The 18,164-nt window shown below is 44.2% G+C and overlaps 1 protein-coding gene and 1 long non-coding RNA gene across 3 annotated transcripts in view; one reads left to right on the forward strand and one right to left on the reverse strand.

Annotated features, from left to right (window-relative positions):
- Positions 1-3,869: 3,869 nt before the first annotated feature.
- LOC144585812 (uncharacterized) lies at positions 3,870-10,262 on the reverse strand. The gene is made up of 2 exons (XR_013540377.1): positions 8,618-10,262; positions 3,870-7,242 (listed from the first exon to the last, which is right to left on the reverse strand). It is a non-coding gene; the product is annotated as an uncharacterized LOC144585812 (long non-coding RNA).
- Positions 10,263-12,901: 2,639 nt separating this feature from the next.
- Positions 12,902-18,164, forward strand: part of GALNT14 (polypeptide N-acetylgalactosaminyltransferase 14) — a 319,424-nt gene continuing 314,161 nt past the window's right edge. Inside the window, exon 1 of one of the 2 annotated variants that reach the window (XM_072991127.2) lies at positions 12,902-13,576. In XM_072991127.2, the coding sequence (XP_072847228.1) occupies positions 13,445-13,576 (132 nt within the window). In that variant the 5' untranslated portion in view covers positions 12,902-13,444. The remainder of the gene's footprint in view (positions 13,577-18,164) is intronic. The other variant, XM_020812187.3, reaches the window with a different exon arrangement.

Here is an 18,164-nt window from a genome sequence, read left to right on the forward strand (position 1 = left end):
AGAGGCTTCTGTGGTTTAACCCGCAGCGCCGTCACATCCCTATATATCATTTGATAGGGAGTGATAAAGAAACAACAGCAAGGATTTCTACAGATCTGGCACTTGTCAATCTAAGGAAAAGAAAGCTAGCTTCCCCCTTTGGTGGAGCTGTACAGTCTATGGCTTGTTTTAAACTTTCTTCTGCTAGCCACAGCCAAGAGTTGGGGATGCCAAGAAGTGTCATCTAATAGTAATAGAACTTTAGTCTGCAGGTTACACAGGTCCCTTTTCCAAATAAGCTGAGAGTGTGTACAACATCTGGGTTCTGAACTACAGCTCTCTGAATTCCATGATCATTGTGGAGAGTGGTACCCTGAATACTGAGATTTAGGGGGTTTGAAACCATGCCTCTTGCCACATAAGGGGCTTGCCAGAACTTCTTAGCCCCTTTTGGATCACAGTGGTGATGGAATAAAAGCTCCATTGTTTTTTGTTTGGTTGGTTTTTGTATTGAAAGGTTGAGAGGGAAGGGGGGGGGGTTCCAACACATGAAACACAGAAAATAAATTATTTCCCTGCTGTTTGGCTTACAAGCCAATTGAAGTACTTGCTACACTAGTGCAAGGGAGCCAGGGACTGGTGCCACACTGATGTTTCTAATTTCCAAACTTTATGATGAAAATCAGGAAAGCTGAAGTTCCCAATTTTGTATGAGTGTCTGGCCCCCAGCAGAAAAGACCTACTGAAAGAGCTTTTGAAACTATGAGGAAAGGTTAGGACTAACTGGAAAGCACCAACTTCCCAATTATGTAATTCCTGTTATTTTATCTTAATGTTTAATTTCATGGCTACTGTCACCATTTGCAGTGATCATGGAGCCCAAGAAAGTAAAATCTGTCATTGCCTCCATACACTTGCCAAGAGGTGATGGGACCAGTGGCCATGATCTTAGTTTTTATGTTAAGCAAAAAATTGTTTGATTTTTTTGTGCTCTCCTCTTTCATCCTCATTAAGAGATTCTTTAATTCCTCCTCACTTTTTGCCATCAGAGTGGTATTATCTGCATATCTGAGGTTGTTGATATTTCTTCCAGCAGTCTTAATTCTGGCTTGGGATTCCTCCAGTCCAGTCTTCCGCATGATGTATTCTGCATATAAATTGAATAAGCTGGGGGACAATATACAGCCTTGTCGTACTCCTTTCCCAATTTTGAACCACTCAGTTGTTCCATATCCAGTTCTAACTGTTGCTTCCTGTCCCACATATAAGTTTCTCAGTAGATAGACAAGGTGGTCAGGCACTCCCATTTCTTTAAGAACTTGCCATAGTTTGTTGTGGTCCACACAGTCAAAGTCTTTTGCATAGTCAATGAAGCAGAAGTAGATGTTTCTCTGGAACTCTCTGGCTTTCTCCATAACCCAGTGAATGTTAGCAATATGGTCTCGAGTTCCTCTACCCCTTCAAAATCCAGCTTGTTTTTTTAATACATAGCATTTTAAAAATACATAGCAACAAATCTAAAGAAAATCTACATATACCCTTAATGTGCTCCTCATCACCAGGACCAATGGAGATAGTCTATTTCCTTCCTTTTCTGGAGCTTCATTCCTCTCCCAGAAATACATTGACTCTTGCAAAGGTACACAACCCTTCCCCTTTGTTAATGCAAAATCAATAAATTCTCCCCATATATCTCTAAAATATAATTTGTCATTTCTTTTCTTACTTTAATGTTACACGCTAATTTATCATTAGTATTAGCTTTTTTCCACACTTCTTTATACCATTTGTTTAGCTGAAAAATAATTCCTGACATTTTTAGTTAAAGGACATAAGGAAGCCAGACTACATCTGTGGGGACGGGGGGGGGGGGAAGAGAATGTAACATCCAAGCTTATTAGAACGGATTTGTTTTGATTTTTTTTTCTGATGTTATCCACACCCAATACTGTATAAATATAGTCAGTCATGGCCAGAGCTAAGTCACTCTCTTAGGTGTCAAGACTACAATATCAAAACTGAAAAGTTGTTCATGCTTTCTGTGTTCAGTGGAGCTTTCCTCTCCGCAGACGTGCATAGGAATGCACTACTAATCTTTTAATTCTATTTCCTGTTCGTGGAGTCTTTAGACCTGTTAGGAGATATATGAATTTCAAAATTAACATTGGCATCACTTAAAGAAGGCTTATATTTCTCAGTTACATGGAATGTGTGAGCTTGCTCTGGGTTCCCGTCTTGCTTATGTGTAAAGGTTTGTTTAAGGGACGTAGTGGCGCTGTGGGCTAAACCACACAAGCTTGTGCTGCAGGGTCAGAAGACCAGCAGTCGTAAGATCGAATCCACACGACGGAGTGAGCTCCCGTCGCTTGTCCCAGCTCTCGCCAACCTAGCGGTTCGAAAGCATGCAAATGCGAGTAAATAAAGAGGGACCACTTCAGTGGGAAGGTAACAGCGTTCCGTGTCTAAGTTGCACTGGCCATGTGACCACAGAAGACTGTCTTCGGACAAAACGCTGGCTCTATGGCCTGGAAACGGGGATGAGCACTGCCCCCTAGAGTTGAACACGACTGGACAAAAATTGTCAAGGGAAACCCTTACCTTTACCTTTAAAGGTTTGTTTGCCGGGGTGTGCATGTGAGCCCCTAAAGACCAGCTTTTGCCTCTGGCTCTGCCCACCTGTATTGTGATTTTCATCCCACCAGTTAGTTGCAAAGGGCACCAGTGGCCACGGATGTAATGAACACGTATTTGAGTGAGACGGTATGATTGTTGAGAGAACTGCCTTGAACGATGCTCAGCAGTAAGGTGGGATATAAATCCAAATAATACATAATTCTTGTTGCCCACAAATGTGTGGCTTTCTGCCTGTATTTGTCCTCACAACACAGCTGTGTATACAAGATACAAGTGTACCAGCAGCACACCTGCTGCCACTGCAAGTATATCCCCAAGAGGAAAGCAATCTGTTCTTTCTTTCACCCACTGGGTCATTTTTTTAATAACATGCCAGTGAGCTGCCATGGAGGTACACCCTTCCAATCAAATCTGGTTAAGGTGGGCCACCTGTCATGAGGTATCTTGAGCTTTTTAAAGCAGGTAGTGAGGATTAGGCAAGTTTGGCAGGCCTAGAGGAGTCAGTTTTCACCCCTGACATCTTCTAGTGGCCTGCAAAGATGCTTCCATCATGTCAAAAACAAATAAGGATGGCATTGACATGATGGGAAGGGGGTAGAAGAATCTCACTGCCCCCCAAAGTAATCTCAGACATTGTGTGTGGATCCAGGGCTGCCCTTTGCCCACCTCTGGTGTACAATAAAGCAGGGAGGTATCCTTCCAGACACCCTTGGGCTCCCCACCAACTCCAGTCAGCAGCTTGATCACTGATCAAAGAGACTGGGCAAAACAGACCACAAACATCAGGATGACTGCCAGTTAGAAATGGCCATGAACTGAAGAATGAACCAGGAAGTTTGTAGAAAATCACTGGTTCAGGTTTGTTAAAACCAATGAACCTGAACCACAAACTTTTTGGTGATTTCATGAACTTTCTGATTTGTTCTCCCTGCCCTCACAGCCTGCTCCCCCTTCCCCTTCCCACTGCCCCCTTCGCCTGCCTACCTGGTCCTGTTGCCTCCACCTCTTTGTCTTCCACCACTGCTCCCATCTTGAGAGACAGTGGCTCCGCTTCCCCTCTGGGAGCCAGATCTGCTGTCTCTGCACAGGTGCCTGCCTATAATTTGATAGGCAGGTGCATGTGCAGAGATAGCTGGCCTGGCTCCTGGAAGGGAAGCCAGGCTGCTGTCTCTCAAGATGGCATTGGCAAAAGGGGAAGAGCAGGTGGTGGCAGGACCAGGTAGGGAGGCAATGGGCACAGTGGGGAAGACAGGGAGTTTTGTTTTTCCTCCTCCCTGACATGAAATTCTTAAAAAGTGAACTGGTTTGTGATTGATTTGTTTTTTAAAGTTCAGATGGTTTGTGGATAGCCACAAACCATCGTTTTTGTGGTTCGTGCCTATCTCTACTGCTGGTGTCTCACTACTGATTCAAAGCGATTTAAATCTGTGCAATATTCTCTATTGTGACAAACACACATTGCAGAGATGTACTTATGGAAGACCAGAAGGGGGAAAAAAGAAAAGAAAAGAAGAAAAGAAAAGTTCATTTTGCATAGCAATGAGCAGAGTTTTGACAATGTTCTTGGTTGGAAACTACAACTCCCAGAATCCTCCAAGTGTACTCCCCAAAAGTATTGCTTCCAAAGCTCTAGTAAGGTGATAATGTTGTTACACTGCTGTGTAAGGACTAACTTTTTCTTCTTGCTTTTTCTTATTCCACTGGGAGAGAAGTTCGGGAGGCATTTTGAAGAGACAGCCCCGTCCTCTCAGCTTAGGCTGTTTTCTTCCTTGTTAAGATGTGATGTTTTTTTAGAAAATATAAAGTAATGAGCAACTAACTGAATGGATAACAGGTGAAACTGAGTAAGGAAACATGGCAATTATTCCTTTCCAGGTTCCGACTTGGAGGATGTTTCAGCCACCCCGTGAGGTGACTTCAGCTGCCTTAAATCCCCATGCAGTGGCCATTTGCACAGTGGAATTTGCATAATACAGGAGGCTCACTTTATTTTTGGAGGCTGACTGCAAAGTGTCTAGTGCTGATATACCTGCTAATAAGCAGTCTGGCTGCTTCTCGTGGGGTAGCTCTATTTGCTGCCTGCAGCCCTTTCTCACATAGGGCTGTTGCAATGATTCCTTAATGGCTTTGAAGAAGAGCAAGGGAATCAATAGTTTTACTTGATACAGCTCCCGGGAATTAATTGGGTCTTATCCACATGCTGAGCTTGCACTGAGGTGCCAATGCAGCCTTCTGTGGTAGAGTTCCAATCTCTCCTGTGATTTTTTTTTTCTGAAAGTTTTCAGTGTGTTAACTAGATCCAGACTTCCTCCCTCTCTCATGTGACAAACCACATTGATGCAACAAAGAAAAGACAGAAAGTCTCTTTCTGTGGTTGCTAATGAACTTCCTTAAAAAGATACAGGCCTCCTTTCTAAGCACATCCAGCCAGAAAGCCCCAGACTGCACTAGGAAAACAGGAGCACACTTGGGCCAGCAAGAGAAATCAAAAAGAGGACAAAGAAGAAGCTGGTTGTGGGAGGGAAACAGCTAATGAACACGTCTTTTGAAAAAAGAGACAATGGCAGAGAATAATTTAAAATGGAATTACACGGGGGAGATTGTTCAATGTATACGCTTTGGACTTAATACTCCCTTCCTGACATCTTATCTCCAGTTTTCCTCTGTATGTTATTTTACGCAATAGCTTTCATTTTTATGGAATTTTGTTCTCTATGACTCACATCTGCTCTTTCCTCATTTATTCACTAATGTTTCCTCCTGTGAGAGAAGTCTTTGATTAAAAGATAGTTGCCTGCAGTAGTTGTGAAAGGGAAGATGGGCCGATCCTGGAACACAGGAGGTATGATTTTCTGCTCATTGGCGGAGGACTCTATTGTATTATTTTCTGCTAGGAGAGTATGAGGCACTAAATAAGATTGGTTTGGGGGTTCAGATGTGCTTCTGCTTACGTATGGTTAAGTATGCTTATTCTGCTTGTGATCTGGGTTCCGGTCTCCACTTTGCCATAAACTCCCAGTGGGGCACCTGGGAATAGTTATGCAATCTCTATGTGGCCTATTTCCCAGGATAACTTGTGGATAAAGCAGGGCAGAAGAAAGTGATGCGTCCCACTTTGAACTCCCTGGAGGAAAAGTGGGATACAAATGCAATAAATAAGGACATACACATAGAAATAAGCATACACTCGTTAAACCATGTTACATATTTTCATGGCCTCCACAAACTCCTATTCCACAACCTAACCACGGTGTGGAATGTTGCAGAGTTTTGGATTTCTGGTAAAATTCCCTCTCTGCTACACAGTAGAAACACAGAGATCTACAGAGCAAAATAGCTACAAGTTTCCCAGTACAAGAGTCCACCCCTTTAACTGGCATTTAAGGTCTTAATAACTCACTCTAAGACATTTGCAGGAAAAAGAATAAAACCCCTTTCTTTACTTTGTTTGAAATTACAGACTCGTGCATCCTGCTTTGTTCACTGTACATATATTAACAGCTAACTCAAGAGATAAACAGCAAGCAAACAACTGACACCAACTCAGGAAAGGCAGGGAAAGAGCACTCAGCAGGAGATGGGGCTCTCTTTGAATGCAAATCTGGAAGGAAGGATTGGTTAGTGCTGGATAGATAATCACCTCAGCCCGGAAAAGTTGCCCCCAGTAACACAAACCACAGACAGCATGCGAAGTTGCAAATAAAAGTCCACCATGGAAATGACTCTAGGCTCTTGAAGGTTATGCCAAGGAGTGTAAATGCTGAACCATTTGGCTCACCATAACCACGTGCAGTTCAGGGTGGTTTTTTTTTTTTTTTTATTCTAGCAAACTGGCACAGAGCAAATGGATATACAGTACTGTATTCTCAAACCAAAGAACCTTCTTACGGATGGTTTTTAGTTAGAAGATACCAAAATCACTAAGAGATGCATTTGCATTCACACATCTTCAGTGCCTTGTCTGGTTTAGCCCTGGCCATGCTTCACACCATACTCTACGCCAACCTTCCCCAACCTGTTGACATAGGTTGGTGTACACCAATGCCCATCAGCCTCAGCTGGCATGGACATTTGACAAGGTGCTGAGAGTTGTACTCCAGAACATCTGGAAGTCATCATAGGTTGATGAAGACTGCGCTATGCAAATGAATGGGCTCATGCCAGTACCTGTATGCACATCCTGTTCCCTCGAACATGGGAACAGCATAGCTTTCATTTTTGGCTGTACTTTCATTGTACGTGCTACAGTGCAGAGAAATCTGCATTTTCCCAGGATGTATGGTTAATAAAGCACCCCATGCTGGGACCTAAAGATGTCTTAGCATACACCTACTGTTCCTGTGATGTGCACTTTCCCATGACGAAGTGGTAAAAGGTTGCAGGAGTAGAAACCAGGCTTTGAGGTCACCCACCTAACATTACTGATAGTGTTTGATGACAGAACTTGGTTTGCTAGAAAGAGATCGGCTCTGTGCTGAACATTATAATTTTTATTTTTAAGTGCTCACGACAGCATCAGGAGCCTGCATCTTCTCTTCCAAATCCAGTAATTAAATTCCACCTACCTGAATTTCCCCCTGCTGCTTCAATTGGGCAAATTAATCTTCATCCTCTGTCTTTAACTGCTATCTGAAATGTTAAGCAGTCTTTTACAAGGGGAATGTAAAAGTAACCCTACCGTTATGCATCGGGAGGATCTAACTGCTTCCAGCAAAGTGTTTTCGATCCTCTGCTTTGGATATTCTTTCTCTCTTTATTCCACATACAAAACAAAACAGAGAGTAATGTCTCATTTTTCCTTTACCTTGGGTGGAAATTTTCATCAGAAATTTATAGTATTCGGTGGCTTTATGTGAGCTGTCAGAGCTTGAAAATGTTTCTCCTTTTGACTACGTTTCCCAGAATCCGTGCTCCAGCACAGCTAGAGATTATGCTGGGGCTTCTTTCTGGCCACTGCAGTATAAAACAGTAACTTTTCCAAGCTCAGGATCTGAATACAATGTTTTCAGAAGGGGGGCATGCTTTATTTGGTTTTTTGGAACCTTGACTTTTCTGCTGAAAATCCAAAGATATAATAATTACCCACTTTCCTCTCTAACTCAAAGAAAGATTCTGTTAAGCATCTTCAAAACATACAATATAAATGACGGTAGCTTTATGTAGAAAGATGATACCATGCAGCAAATCCCCCCTCTCCATGTTGCTGAAATAATCCAATGGAAAGGCAAGAACCAATACAACTGGTTGGGTAACAGCCTATCCTCCATATGATTTTACCCAGGCTTCATGCTCTGGAGAGGATACTCCAGCTCAGAGCACGTTAACATAGTCTCTCGAGACTGAAGGATGCCTAAGAAGAAGAAGGTACCTTGCAAAGAAGTGTTAAACTATATTCACTCTACAAATAATAATAAATCTACTGTGTTACCTCCAAACAGTTCAAACAGTAAAACTATATTTTATTCTCAGATTTGGAGCACAGAGCCTTGTAAAATCTTTTTTCTTCAAATCTTGTTGACATACAGTGAAAGGGATGGATTTTTAAAAGCATTTGCTTGTTTCTGATAAGAATTTACTAAATTCCACACATATCTTTACAATTATGATGGAATGGATGTGAGGTTTAAATAAATTTTTAAAAAGACTTGAATCTAGGAAGAACCAAAAGGGCCAGATAATTTCATCCACACCAAGAGGTTTGAAAGCTTAACTCTTAAAAGCTTTAGTTTGAAATCCTTTGTGTGTTCTACCCGTGTTGAATTAGGGTTGCCATTTTCCTCCCTGAAAGGCTCATCCTTAACACTTACATGCAGGTAGGTTACATATGGTACTTTTTGCCCTAAATTTGTGATTATTTTTATAAAAGGAATCTGAATTTTAGAAAAACATGAATGTGAGATGAAGAAACACTGATAGATTTTCCTATCCTGTTCCTGTGATCAACAGGCAATAAGTGAAGATGGAAAAGAGGCTTAATGAAATATGTAATGAAAATGAGGGCTACCTTTTTTCTACCAACTTTTTGAACATCTTCCTTCAATCTGACATCAAAGGAAATGTTTTCACTTCCCCCTCTTCAAAAGACAAAAAAATGTAATTGAAATCCTTGTGGGTAGAGGGAATTTTTCTGCTTACCTTAGTTAAACATAGCTGAGCAGAGTAACCTTCCTCTCATCCTGTAATCAATCACCCTTCACAGGGAACATATTCCTTGGCTTTCTGTGCTTCCATGGAGCCAAATGGAAAGATTCTACTTTAGATCAAACACACACCTAGACAAAACACAGAAGTGTGGGCAGCCAGGGAGGCTGCAGAGCAATGAAAAGCTATGTGGTAGAAAGGGAAACACAGTAACCCCAACCGCCTTGTAGAAAGCACATACATTCAAAACTCCATGGAAAGAAATTCAAAGAGTGAGACTGGCAAATGGGAGCCTCTTCTAGAGAGCAAGAAAACATTGAGGACACAGGAGGACTGAATTCTACCCAAAACAGACCTATCTTGATGCAAGTGAAGTTATCTTACATTGCTGAAAAAGGTGAATTTTCTTCATCGCCACTTACTGTAAGCTGTTCTGGGAGAAGAATTCTCTCACAACCCATAAAATGACAAGGAGTTAGACCCCAGCTATCAATTGTCTCTGCAGAAACACTGCAATTTCAATATAATATTCTTCCATTCTGCTTGGCTTTATAGCAATGTTATTAAAAAAGAGGGGGGGGGAGGGAGAAAGAAAAAAAAAGTTTATTGCCCTGGAAAGATATTTATGTTTAGGCTTGTAAAGTGAAAACAGCCTCCAGGCAAACAGGTAGGGAAGTGTTTCTAAATTGGAAAGAGAATGAACCCCTCCCTTTCAGCCTGTAGTAGTGCCAAATTAGTTATATTGGTATGAGTAGGGAGAAAACAGCAGGAATCTGCACACTGGAAGATTTTGTAGGCATTTTTGTCACTGAGCCAGAGTTTGGAAGCATTTTTTATATATATTAGTTATTTATTTTCCTGGCCTGGCAACTCCAAGCATGTTTTCTAGGGGACTTGGGGACCTGCAGTCTAAAAAAAGAAAGAAAAAAAGTTTCCAGGGTCTGTACAAATCAGTCATGAAAATGATACAGACAAATTATGGAGGTTTTTTTTTTCCCCAATAGAAGATTCTAGCTTGCAGCTCCCAGGTTCACTTGCTGGATGGTGATGCTGATGGGATCTGTCATCCAAAATATCTGTCTACAGTTTCAAAGGCTCCTCAGTCCTGCCTTACAGCAAAGGCATGTGATAGGTAGACTAGGATCCATGGGTAGACTCTGGGTGATTTACATCAGATCAAAAAGAACTAGAGACTCCAGCTGTTTTAACAGATGCAGCAAGAAAATTATTCCACCTCTCGTACTGATATAATTAAGAAAGTTTGAAATAACCAGGACAGGATTTTTGTGGAGGATGCTGTGACTGAAATCCAGCAGAAAGCCACAACTAGAGTAGGCCCATTGAATCAATGGAACTTATGGAGCTGATGACTCACCCAATTTCCACTGATTCAGTGGGTAACTCTAGTTACAGCTTGCGACTGAATTTCAGCCTGTGAGTTCTAAAATTCTTGGTCTCTGAATTCTTTCTTTCTAAGAAGGTACAAGCTGGCTGGATATCTCAGTGGTTTAGATCAGTGGTTCTTAACCTTTTTGAAAGAAACGCCCCCTTGAGCCATTGAGGAAGTTATCATCGCCCCCCTCCCCGCAGTGATGATATCTTTATTCATTCATTCATTCATTCATTCATTCATTCATTCATTCATTCTTTATTTATTTATTTATTTATTTTTTTATTTAAGACACTTAACTCCAATGACCCCTGACAACAAAATTAAATTCCAAGAAAATGAAATGCCCCCCAAAAAGTAACATTTAATGATTTAGTTGCAAGTGAATTTTAAGACGCAAGATGAAATATAAAAAGGGCATAAAAACAAATGCAGGAACTAAAAATGTCAAGACAAAAAGTCTGAAACTAAATTAAAATTGTAGGAAAATATATATTCATGCACACTGTAAAAAGGCTACAGTCATCTTCACAGGTTTGGCTTGCTCCAGCGCCCCCCTGCCGCCCCCCTTCTGCTCCAGCGCCCCCACACCGCCCCTTTTCGTTCTACTGCCCCCCTGAAAAATGAAATCGCCCCCTGGGGGGCATTATCGCCCACGTTAAGAACCACTGGTTTAGATGTCTTCCTGCAGAGCCAGGGATTTCAATTGCCTCGTGTGAGTAGAGCCATCTTGTGTGGTCTTGGGCAAGCTGCACAGTCCTTGGGTGCCCCCCCAAAAAAGAAGGGAATGGTAAACCACTTCTGGATATTCTTCACCTAGAAAATCCTGAGATCACCATAAGTCAGAAACAACTCGATGACACACAGTAATTAAAAAAGAAGCACAAGAGTTTTTGCGGCAGCTTAATGACTGCCAAATTTTATTTGACACATATTTTCAAGAACTGCAAACCACTTCATCAGTTACCTAAGACAGACAGACAGCTATACCTCATCTGCCTGTACTTAATGTAAATACTGTACTTATACATGAAGGGATGAAACAGGACAAAAGGGAATAGAAGTGCTAACCTCCAGACTTTCTGCTCTGCCATGTTGCCTGCTACAGTCCACAAAAGCTGATGCCAGCTAAAGCTCATGGCTCTTAAAGCTAGATTCTTTGTTGTTTTTGTTTCAAAAGATGAACTTGCTCACCTTCTTTCCACCTGTCCCTGAAATTAGTTTTCTGTGTCTTTTGCATCAACAGTGGATCTCAAGTGCACTAGCAAGAAAATAAAGCCAATCACACAAGCCCAAAATCAAAATCAGCACACCGCAGATCTAAAAATAGGAAAGGCGCCTCAGACATAAGAATGAAACCGTATGTGAAGCACCGGCCCGCTCATTATCCCCAGGAGTGCGGAAACTTTGGCCTTTGCAATGTTTAGACCTCAACTGTCAGAGACCCCAGCTAGCAAGGTTAATGGTATGGAATAATGATAATTATAGTCTATAATAGCTGCAAAGACAGTCCTCCCCTAGCTGTGCATTATCTTTCCCCAGTCTCTGAATGGTGCTAGAGTGCAATAGAGAAGCCATTTGCAAACCAGTCTGTTTGTGGCGTGTACCTTTTAATATTATTAACTCAGCCTGAGTAATTGGGGGGGGGGGAGTTATGTTTTTACAAAGGAATGTATCACTTAGTTACACACACACAGAATTTACAGTATAAACACTGTTTTATTCACCCACATACAACATATGTGGAAAATGAAGAGGTGGGAGAGGCATACTCCCAGCCCTCCCCCCCCCCATGGCGCATTCCTCAGCATGCTGACTTGGAAGTAAATTTCATTACAGAAGGGTTGTTTCCCCAGGAATGAAAAGTTCCTTTTGGGATCTACAACTTCTGTAACGCTACAATCATGCTTGCCTTGGGGAGATGAAGTCCCAGAAACCCAACATTTCTCATCAGTCTCTAACACAGGGTGCACAAAATGTCAGCTGGGATCTCATGCTCCTTGTCCTTCGCTCGGAATCAAGTCGCAATGAATTCCCCAGGGAAACTCGGAAAGCGTCAGGTTGCAAAGTGTCCGGTGTGAAAATGCTAATCCTAATGTATTTTTAAAAAATATTTACTCCCTTTCTCGGCAGGATCTCGACTCCGCCTCTCAGGGTCAGTTTGCAGCCTCGCTGGAAGCGAACGGCATCCCCGCCCAGCCAGAGGAGGCCGGGCAAAGCTCTGCCGCGGAAACTCCGAAACGCTCCAAAGTTGCCGGCCGGCGCCCGCCGTCCGTCCGAGAGAATCAGCCCAGTCCTCCTCCTCCTCCTTTCCCCGGGCCGGCGCCGGCTCGCCGTCCGAAACTCACCGCCCCCCCCCCCAAACGCTGCCCGCCTCGCTTGCCTCCAATCCCCGCCGGAGCCTCGCCACCCCCAACCGCCACCCGCACCTCCCGCGATCGCGGCCTCTCGGGGGGTGGTGGTGGTGGAAGCCGCCGAGCAGAGAGCGCCGGGGCTGCTGGCTGGCTTGCTGGCTGAGGCGAGCGGAGCGGCGGGAGCTCGTGGCAGCCGCGGGCGAGCTTGACCCTTGGCGGGCGTGAGCTTCGGCGCGCCGCTGCCTGCTTGGTTGCCCGGCGCCGGCGCTGGCGGGCGGTGAAGAGGCAGGGGAACGCTCGCCTTCCCCCGAACGGCTGTTTGCAGACCGCGAGCCGCCGCCGCCGCCGCCCGGGAGAGAGGAGAGCGGGCGGGGCGGGGACGGGGGCGGGCGGAGGAGGAGCGACGGCGGGATCTGCCGGCGGGATCTCCTCAGGAGCCGCCGTGTGTGTCAAGTAGGCGAGGGGCGCTCCCCCGCTCAACTCCTTGCCCTCTTTGCCTCGCTTTCCCGCTACTGGATCCGAAGCTCGCAGGGACCGAGCCTGCCTCGGCCACCGGGGGTCCGGCAGGAAGGCGCGATCCCTCGCTGCTCCGGGGCTCTCCCTGTGCCGGTGGCACGAAGATCCTCCCCCATCCCTGGTCCCTCCTCCTCCTCTCCCTCCCTCCTGCCCACAAAGGAGGACGACCCGGGACCGCTCGGCCTCCGCCTCCGCCTCCTCCTCCCCTCTCTCCCCTCCTCCTTTTAGGAGGCCGGCCGCTTAGCCATGCCCCTCTCCCGGGGGGCTCGGGGGGACTCCGCCGGCCGGTAGCGCGAGAGGCCAAAGGAGGGTGCCCGCCGGTCCCAGCCCCGGCCCGCCCCCTTTCCGGGCTCTCGCCGCTTTTTGGGAAGGGCGGAGAGGACTTTCCCGCTTCTCCTCCGGCTTCCCAGCTCGCCTCCCCCGCGGCACGATGAGGCGCCTGAACCGCCGCCTGGTCCTGTCCGTCTTGGGCGTCCTGTGGATCGCGGCTCTCCTCCTCTACCTCGGGACCAGGAAGCGGCTGGAAGGGGTGGGACCCGGAGGGCAGCTCCAGACCCCCAAGGTAAGTCCGGAGGGCCTGCCTTCCTCCTGAGGGGCTTTGGGGAACGCGGCGCCTTCGCGCGGGAAGCGACCCGCGCTGTCGCGGCAGGAAGGAGAGCAAGCGAGCGGGCGAGTGAGGGGCAAGCAAGGTATATATATCTATATCTATAGGGGGTGAGAAGTGGCGGAGCGCGTCCGCGTGCCAGGGAAGCTTAGGGAACTCCTAAGTTGGCCGGTGGGGAGACGTGGGGGTGGGTGGAAGGGAGAAAAAGTGTGTGTGTGTGTGTGTGTGTGTGTGTGTGTGAGAGAGAGAGAGAGAGAGAGAGAGAGAGAGAGAGAGAGAGAGTTTAAAACCAGGCAGCCTGGAGAGAGTCAGGAGTTGCCAAGCCCATGTGGTGCCAAGCACCTGCTGGACTGCCCGCCCGGCCGCCTTTCCCCTCATGACCCGCTTACTTCTTCCTCCAGGCCGGCCTGGGTCCCAACTTCTTCGCGACAGTTTTGGCGGCGAAGCTCGCCTCCGTGGTCGGCTTCGCGCTCGAAAGCTCCGGCGAGAAGGGAAGGAGCGGGAGCGCTTCGTTCCCTCCGCTCGCTCGCCCGCCCGCTCGCCAAAGTGTCTGCGGCTGGTGTGACTTATTGCCCCAGTCGCCTAGCGCTGCCTCCTTCACAGCCCGAAAGGATGGCGGTGTTTGTGCCGTTTTAAATATCGAAGTTACAAGACGTGAACAGAGGGACACTAAACATGGTTTGGGGTTATTGTGGTTTTTTTTTGTGGGGGGTGTATAGGGCAATCCCTCAGATCAAAATGCAGCTTTATGTACACGTCTAGCCTGGTTATTATTATTATTTTTTTTGCACGCTTACTCGGAGTTTTGGACTGAAGGGAACTTGAAGCAGGCACAGAAAAAGTGCAGGCAGCTCCTATAAACAGTAGACCTTGAGTTATGCTTTTGGCAGCGTGAAAGATAAGAAAAGTTTGAAGATGGGTGAGAGCCAAGGATCTCATCCAAGAATTACACACTCTGTCGCTTGAAGTATAGCACTTCTTTGAAGTGCATATGGAGGAAGACTGTAATTTTCTTTCCGCTCAACTTCAGGATGTTTCTCTCCCCTCTTACAAGTGAAGCTAAAATCATTTAAAATCTCAGATGGAATCACTTGCAGACTCTGTTACCATGGCACAAAAATATGTCAGACAGCTGATCCGTTTAGATCAAATGCAGATTTTTAGATCAAATGCACATTTAACCAGTGTGGAAGTTACACTCAAATTACAAGCCTAAGGACTGGGAAAATAGTGGGAAAAAACCATAGATTTAAGTGTCATTTGTGCATATGAGTGTGTGTGTTTTGGTATTTCAGGTGTGTACATTGATTGTGAAACCCAGACTGACAAGAATGTGCATTTTAAAACTGTCACCTTTCCATTCCCTTTCCCTTGCTAAAAATATTCAGAGTTTATGCATTCATACTGTAAGTTCAATTTGAAAATGGCTTACTTCTAGTTTTCTGGTACACTATTAAGAGCTTTCACATGGGTGCACAAATTTCACAAAGGTCAAAGGCTGTTTTGGTTTTCTGTGTGAAAAACATCTGGGTAGTGCAGTTAAACACATGTTGATTCAGAAATAAGCCCTGTTGACTTAAATGGGTTTCAGGTAGATATGTAGAAGATTGCGTGTATAAAACATTATGTAGTGCCATCCTATGTGTGTTTACTTGGAATAAAGCTTCACTGTGTTCAGATCCCATACATATTTTCATTGGAGTAAATCCCATACTGATCTGAGTAAAGAAATGAAGAATTACACTGCATGTTTAATCTTTATTATTTTGAATGGTTAAAGATAGGGTTGTATTTTACTGTCTCTCTTCCAAGACCTTAAGTCGCTAGTGTAAACCCACTTAGTGAAATTACTTGGATTAATGCTAGTCAAGACACTATGTTTTCTATCACTATATTGTCCATAATTTGATGTGCTTCTTGGGTGTGAAATGTATGTCTTGGCAAGTACAACTTCAGAACATGGTCGTGTGTTTCTGTGATTGGCAGCACTCACGCTGAACATTTTTGGCATGTTTTCAAAGAAAGCAGACAGATATGTTCAGGACACAGAAACCCAGGAAGCCAGATGCATGGCTTAACCATGCATCTGTGTGCCACCCATAGGTTTGGGCAGGTCACAGATGGGATGGTTTAGGTTTTCCCTTGTCTTTCCCTAAACCTATACTGTATTTACAGATTCCTTAGTGCTTGCTTGCAATAATGTAGATAGAAGTGAATACAATGTATAGCAGCCACATCAGAAACAGAATAGGGCTCTGGTGCCCTTTTGTAATAATATGGAAGAGAGGATTTCAGCAGATATAGGTTTCATGATAAGCTATGCTTATTTACATTCCAGGGACTATAAACAATGCAAGAGTTCTGCCCTCATTTTTATGGGGTCCTCCTGACATAATGTGTGAACAGATTTTATTAAATAGCATTTATTAAATAGCATGGTGTAGCACTGTGAAAAGATTAAAGTTTTATGTGCACAGTTACATCTAGAATGGCACATTCATACATGCAAGCCATCTGTGCATGTTGCAACTATCAAATGAAAAAGTGTGTCTGAACTGGCTGAAGATTAAGAGAACTTTCCACAGACATCTTCCATGGATTTTGTATTATCTTTGGCGTCATCCTCTTAAAAAACAAATAAACCAAAATATATGTTATTCAGGATATTCTAACAACTTTGATGATCTCTGTACAAAACAAGTTTGTCTTTTTCTTCCCTTTAGGTTTGTCTCATTTAAAAAGATTGCAACATTTCTGTCTGTCACTTCAATGTCAAATTTAATGATTGCCCAGGTTTAATGATTTTTGTGAGTCTCTCAATCCTACACTAACAAGTGGACTGATTTTTTAAAATGTTGTTACGTACTGTATTGGATTTAAACTCTGAATTTCCATGTATTTGGCATAAGTCTGAGTAACAGAACTGACAGGCAATGTCTTAATCAAGTGTTCCACTAATGTCAATGGCTGGGAATGTTCTGGGCAGGGAGATGGGATGGTGTTGACTAGATCTTTCCTGTGCCTCCCCTGTAGGAGGCATTACAGGCCCTTTGGCTAGTTTCCTCCCTTCCTGCTCCTCCATGGCCAGCTGTTCGGATGATATTGAGTTTGTGAAACATGAGAGTATTTAAATCTCCAGATGCCCTTCAAACCGCACAGCTTCTTCAGATCACAAATCTTGAGGCTCCCTCAAATCACAGATGTCTCCGTTTGTGATCCAGAGTTTGGAAAAGTTACTTTTTTTGGATGACAGCTTCTTAGCCACCATGGCCAGCTCCTTGAATCCCCTAGCCATTGTGGTTATTGTGTGGCTTTCTGGAAGCTAATCATGTAGGTTGGGTGATTTAGGACGTTATAGATTTAGATTTACACTTTTAAAAAAACCATTTATAATGAATCAACTGAAGTCACTAGTAACTTCTGATGTGACATTTCCTTCACATAGAGGAATGTTTGTCCCTCAGGGGAATCCCCTGGAATCCACAGGAACTGAATCAGCATTTCAGTCTAGAGAAGAGCACTAAGCAACCTGGAGGGGACAGCTTGGCCAGTTCTGCCAGCATCCAACTGATCGTCATATTTGCTGTGGTCAAGGAAAGCCAGAGCATATTAAGAGAAAGGAGCTGCAGACAGGACTTCAGAGTGTTTTCAGTACTGAAGCTTTAAGTTTGTATGTCATTTTGTCAATTGTGAATGAACATGTTTTAATGTTATGCATTTTTTAAAAGTGCTTTTGGGAATATGTTTGGGCTTCTAGGCTGAAATCTGTACTCTGGAGTGCACTGATCTCAGTGTTATGTTCATGTCACAAGCTCACCTGTGCCTCTGCCCAGTATTCCTTCCTGCCAATGAAAACATAATACATTAAAACTTTCTTTACATGTTACTGTGTAAAGGCAAGAGATTCCTCTTAGGACAGCGTCCTTTTTCTAGGAAGCAGAAATCAAAGTCTGGAATAAAAGCTACTGCCAACATTCTTGAGTGTCGTGATAAATTGGAAAGTGTAGGAACTCATTGTGAAAGTCCCCCCATAGCATGTCCTCGTGAACAGTGAATACAGTCAAGGTAGTTCCATTTATTTGAATTGATTGATCTGTTCTGTTAGTTTGTACATCTCCCAAGAGCAGGTCATTTGTAAATCTGTCGGCCCTTAATTCCTCATTCAAGACAAAGTGACTCCAAAATAACTGGCATAGAAAATAATGCATAACAGTTTGTTGTTGCTGTGAACAGGCAGCAGTAGGCAGAGCAAGGCAGCTGTTGAAGGCAGCAGATGCTGAGATATTTTAGATCTCAAAATGTTGGAGATGAACTTGCTGTCTTGAATTTGCAAAACACTTCGTGGAGAGGATCACTCATATCTATTCTGGATTAGGCTCAACATGGAGGGTGGATTCTGAGGTGGTGATTGAAGCAAACATTTGTTCAATTTTGATGGATCGGGTTCTCTTTTTTTTCAACTGTATCATATAGACAGGTTGCCTGAAGAAGCAAGACCAACCACATGTTTGCTAGACCTATGTCTGTTTTTCCTAATAGGAGCTGC

Source organism: Pogona vitticeps, chromosome 1 (assembly GCF_051106095.1).
Source record: "Pogona vitticeps strain Pit_001003342236 chromosome 1, PviZW2.1, whole genome shotgun sequence".
Classification (NCBI taxonomy): domain Eukaryota; kingdom Metazoa; phylum Chordata; class Lepidosauria; order Squamata; family Agamidae; genus Pogona; species Pogona vitticeps.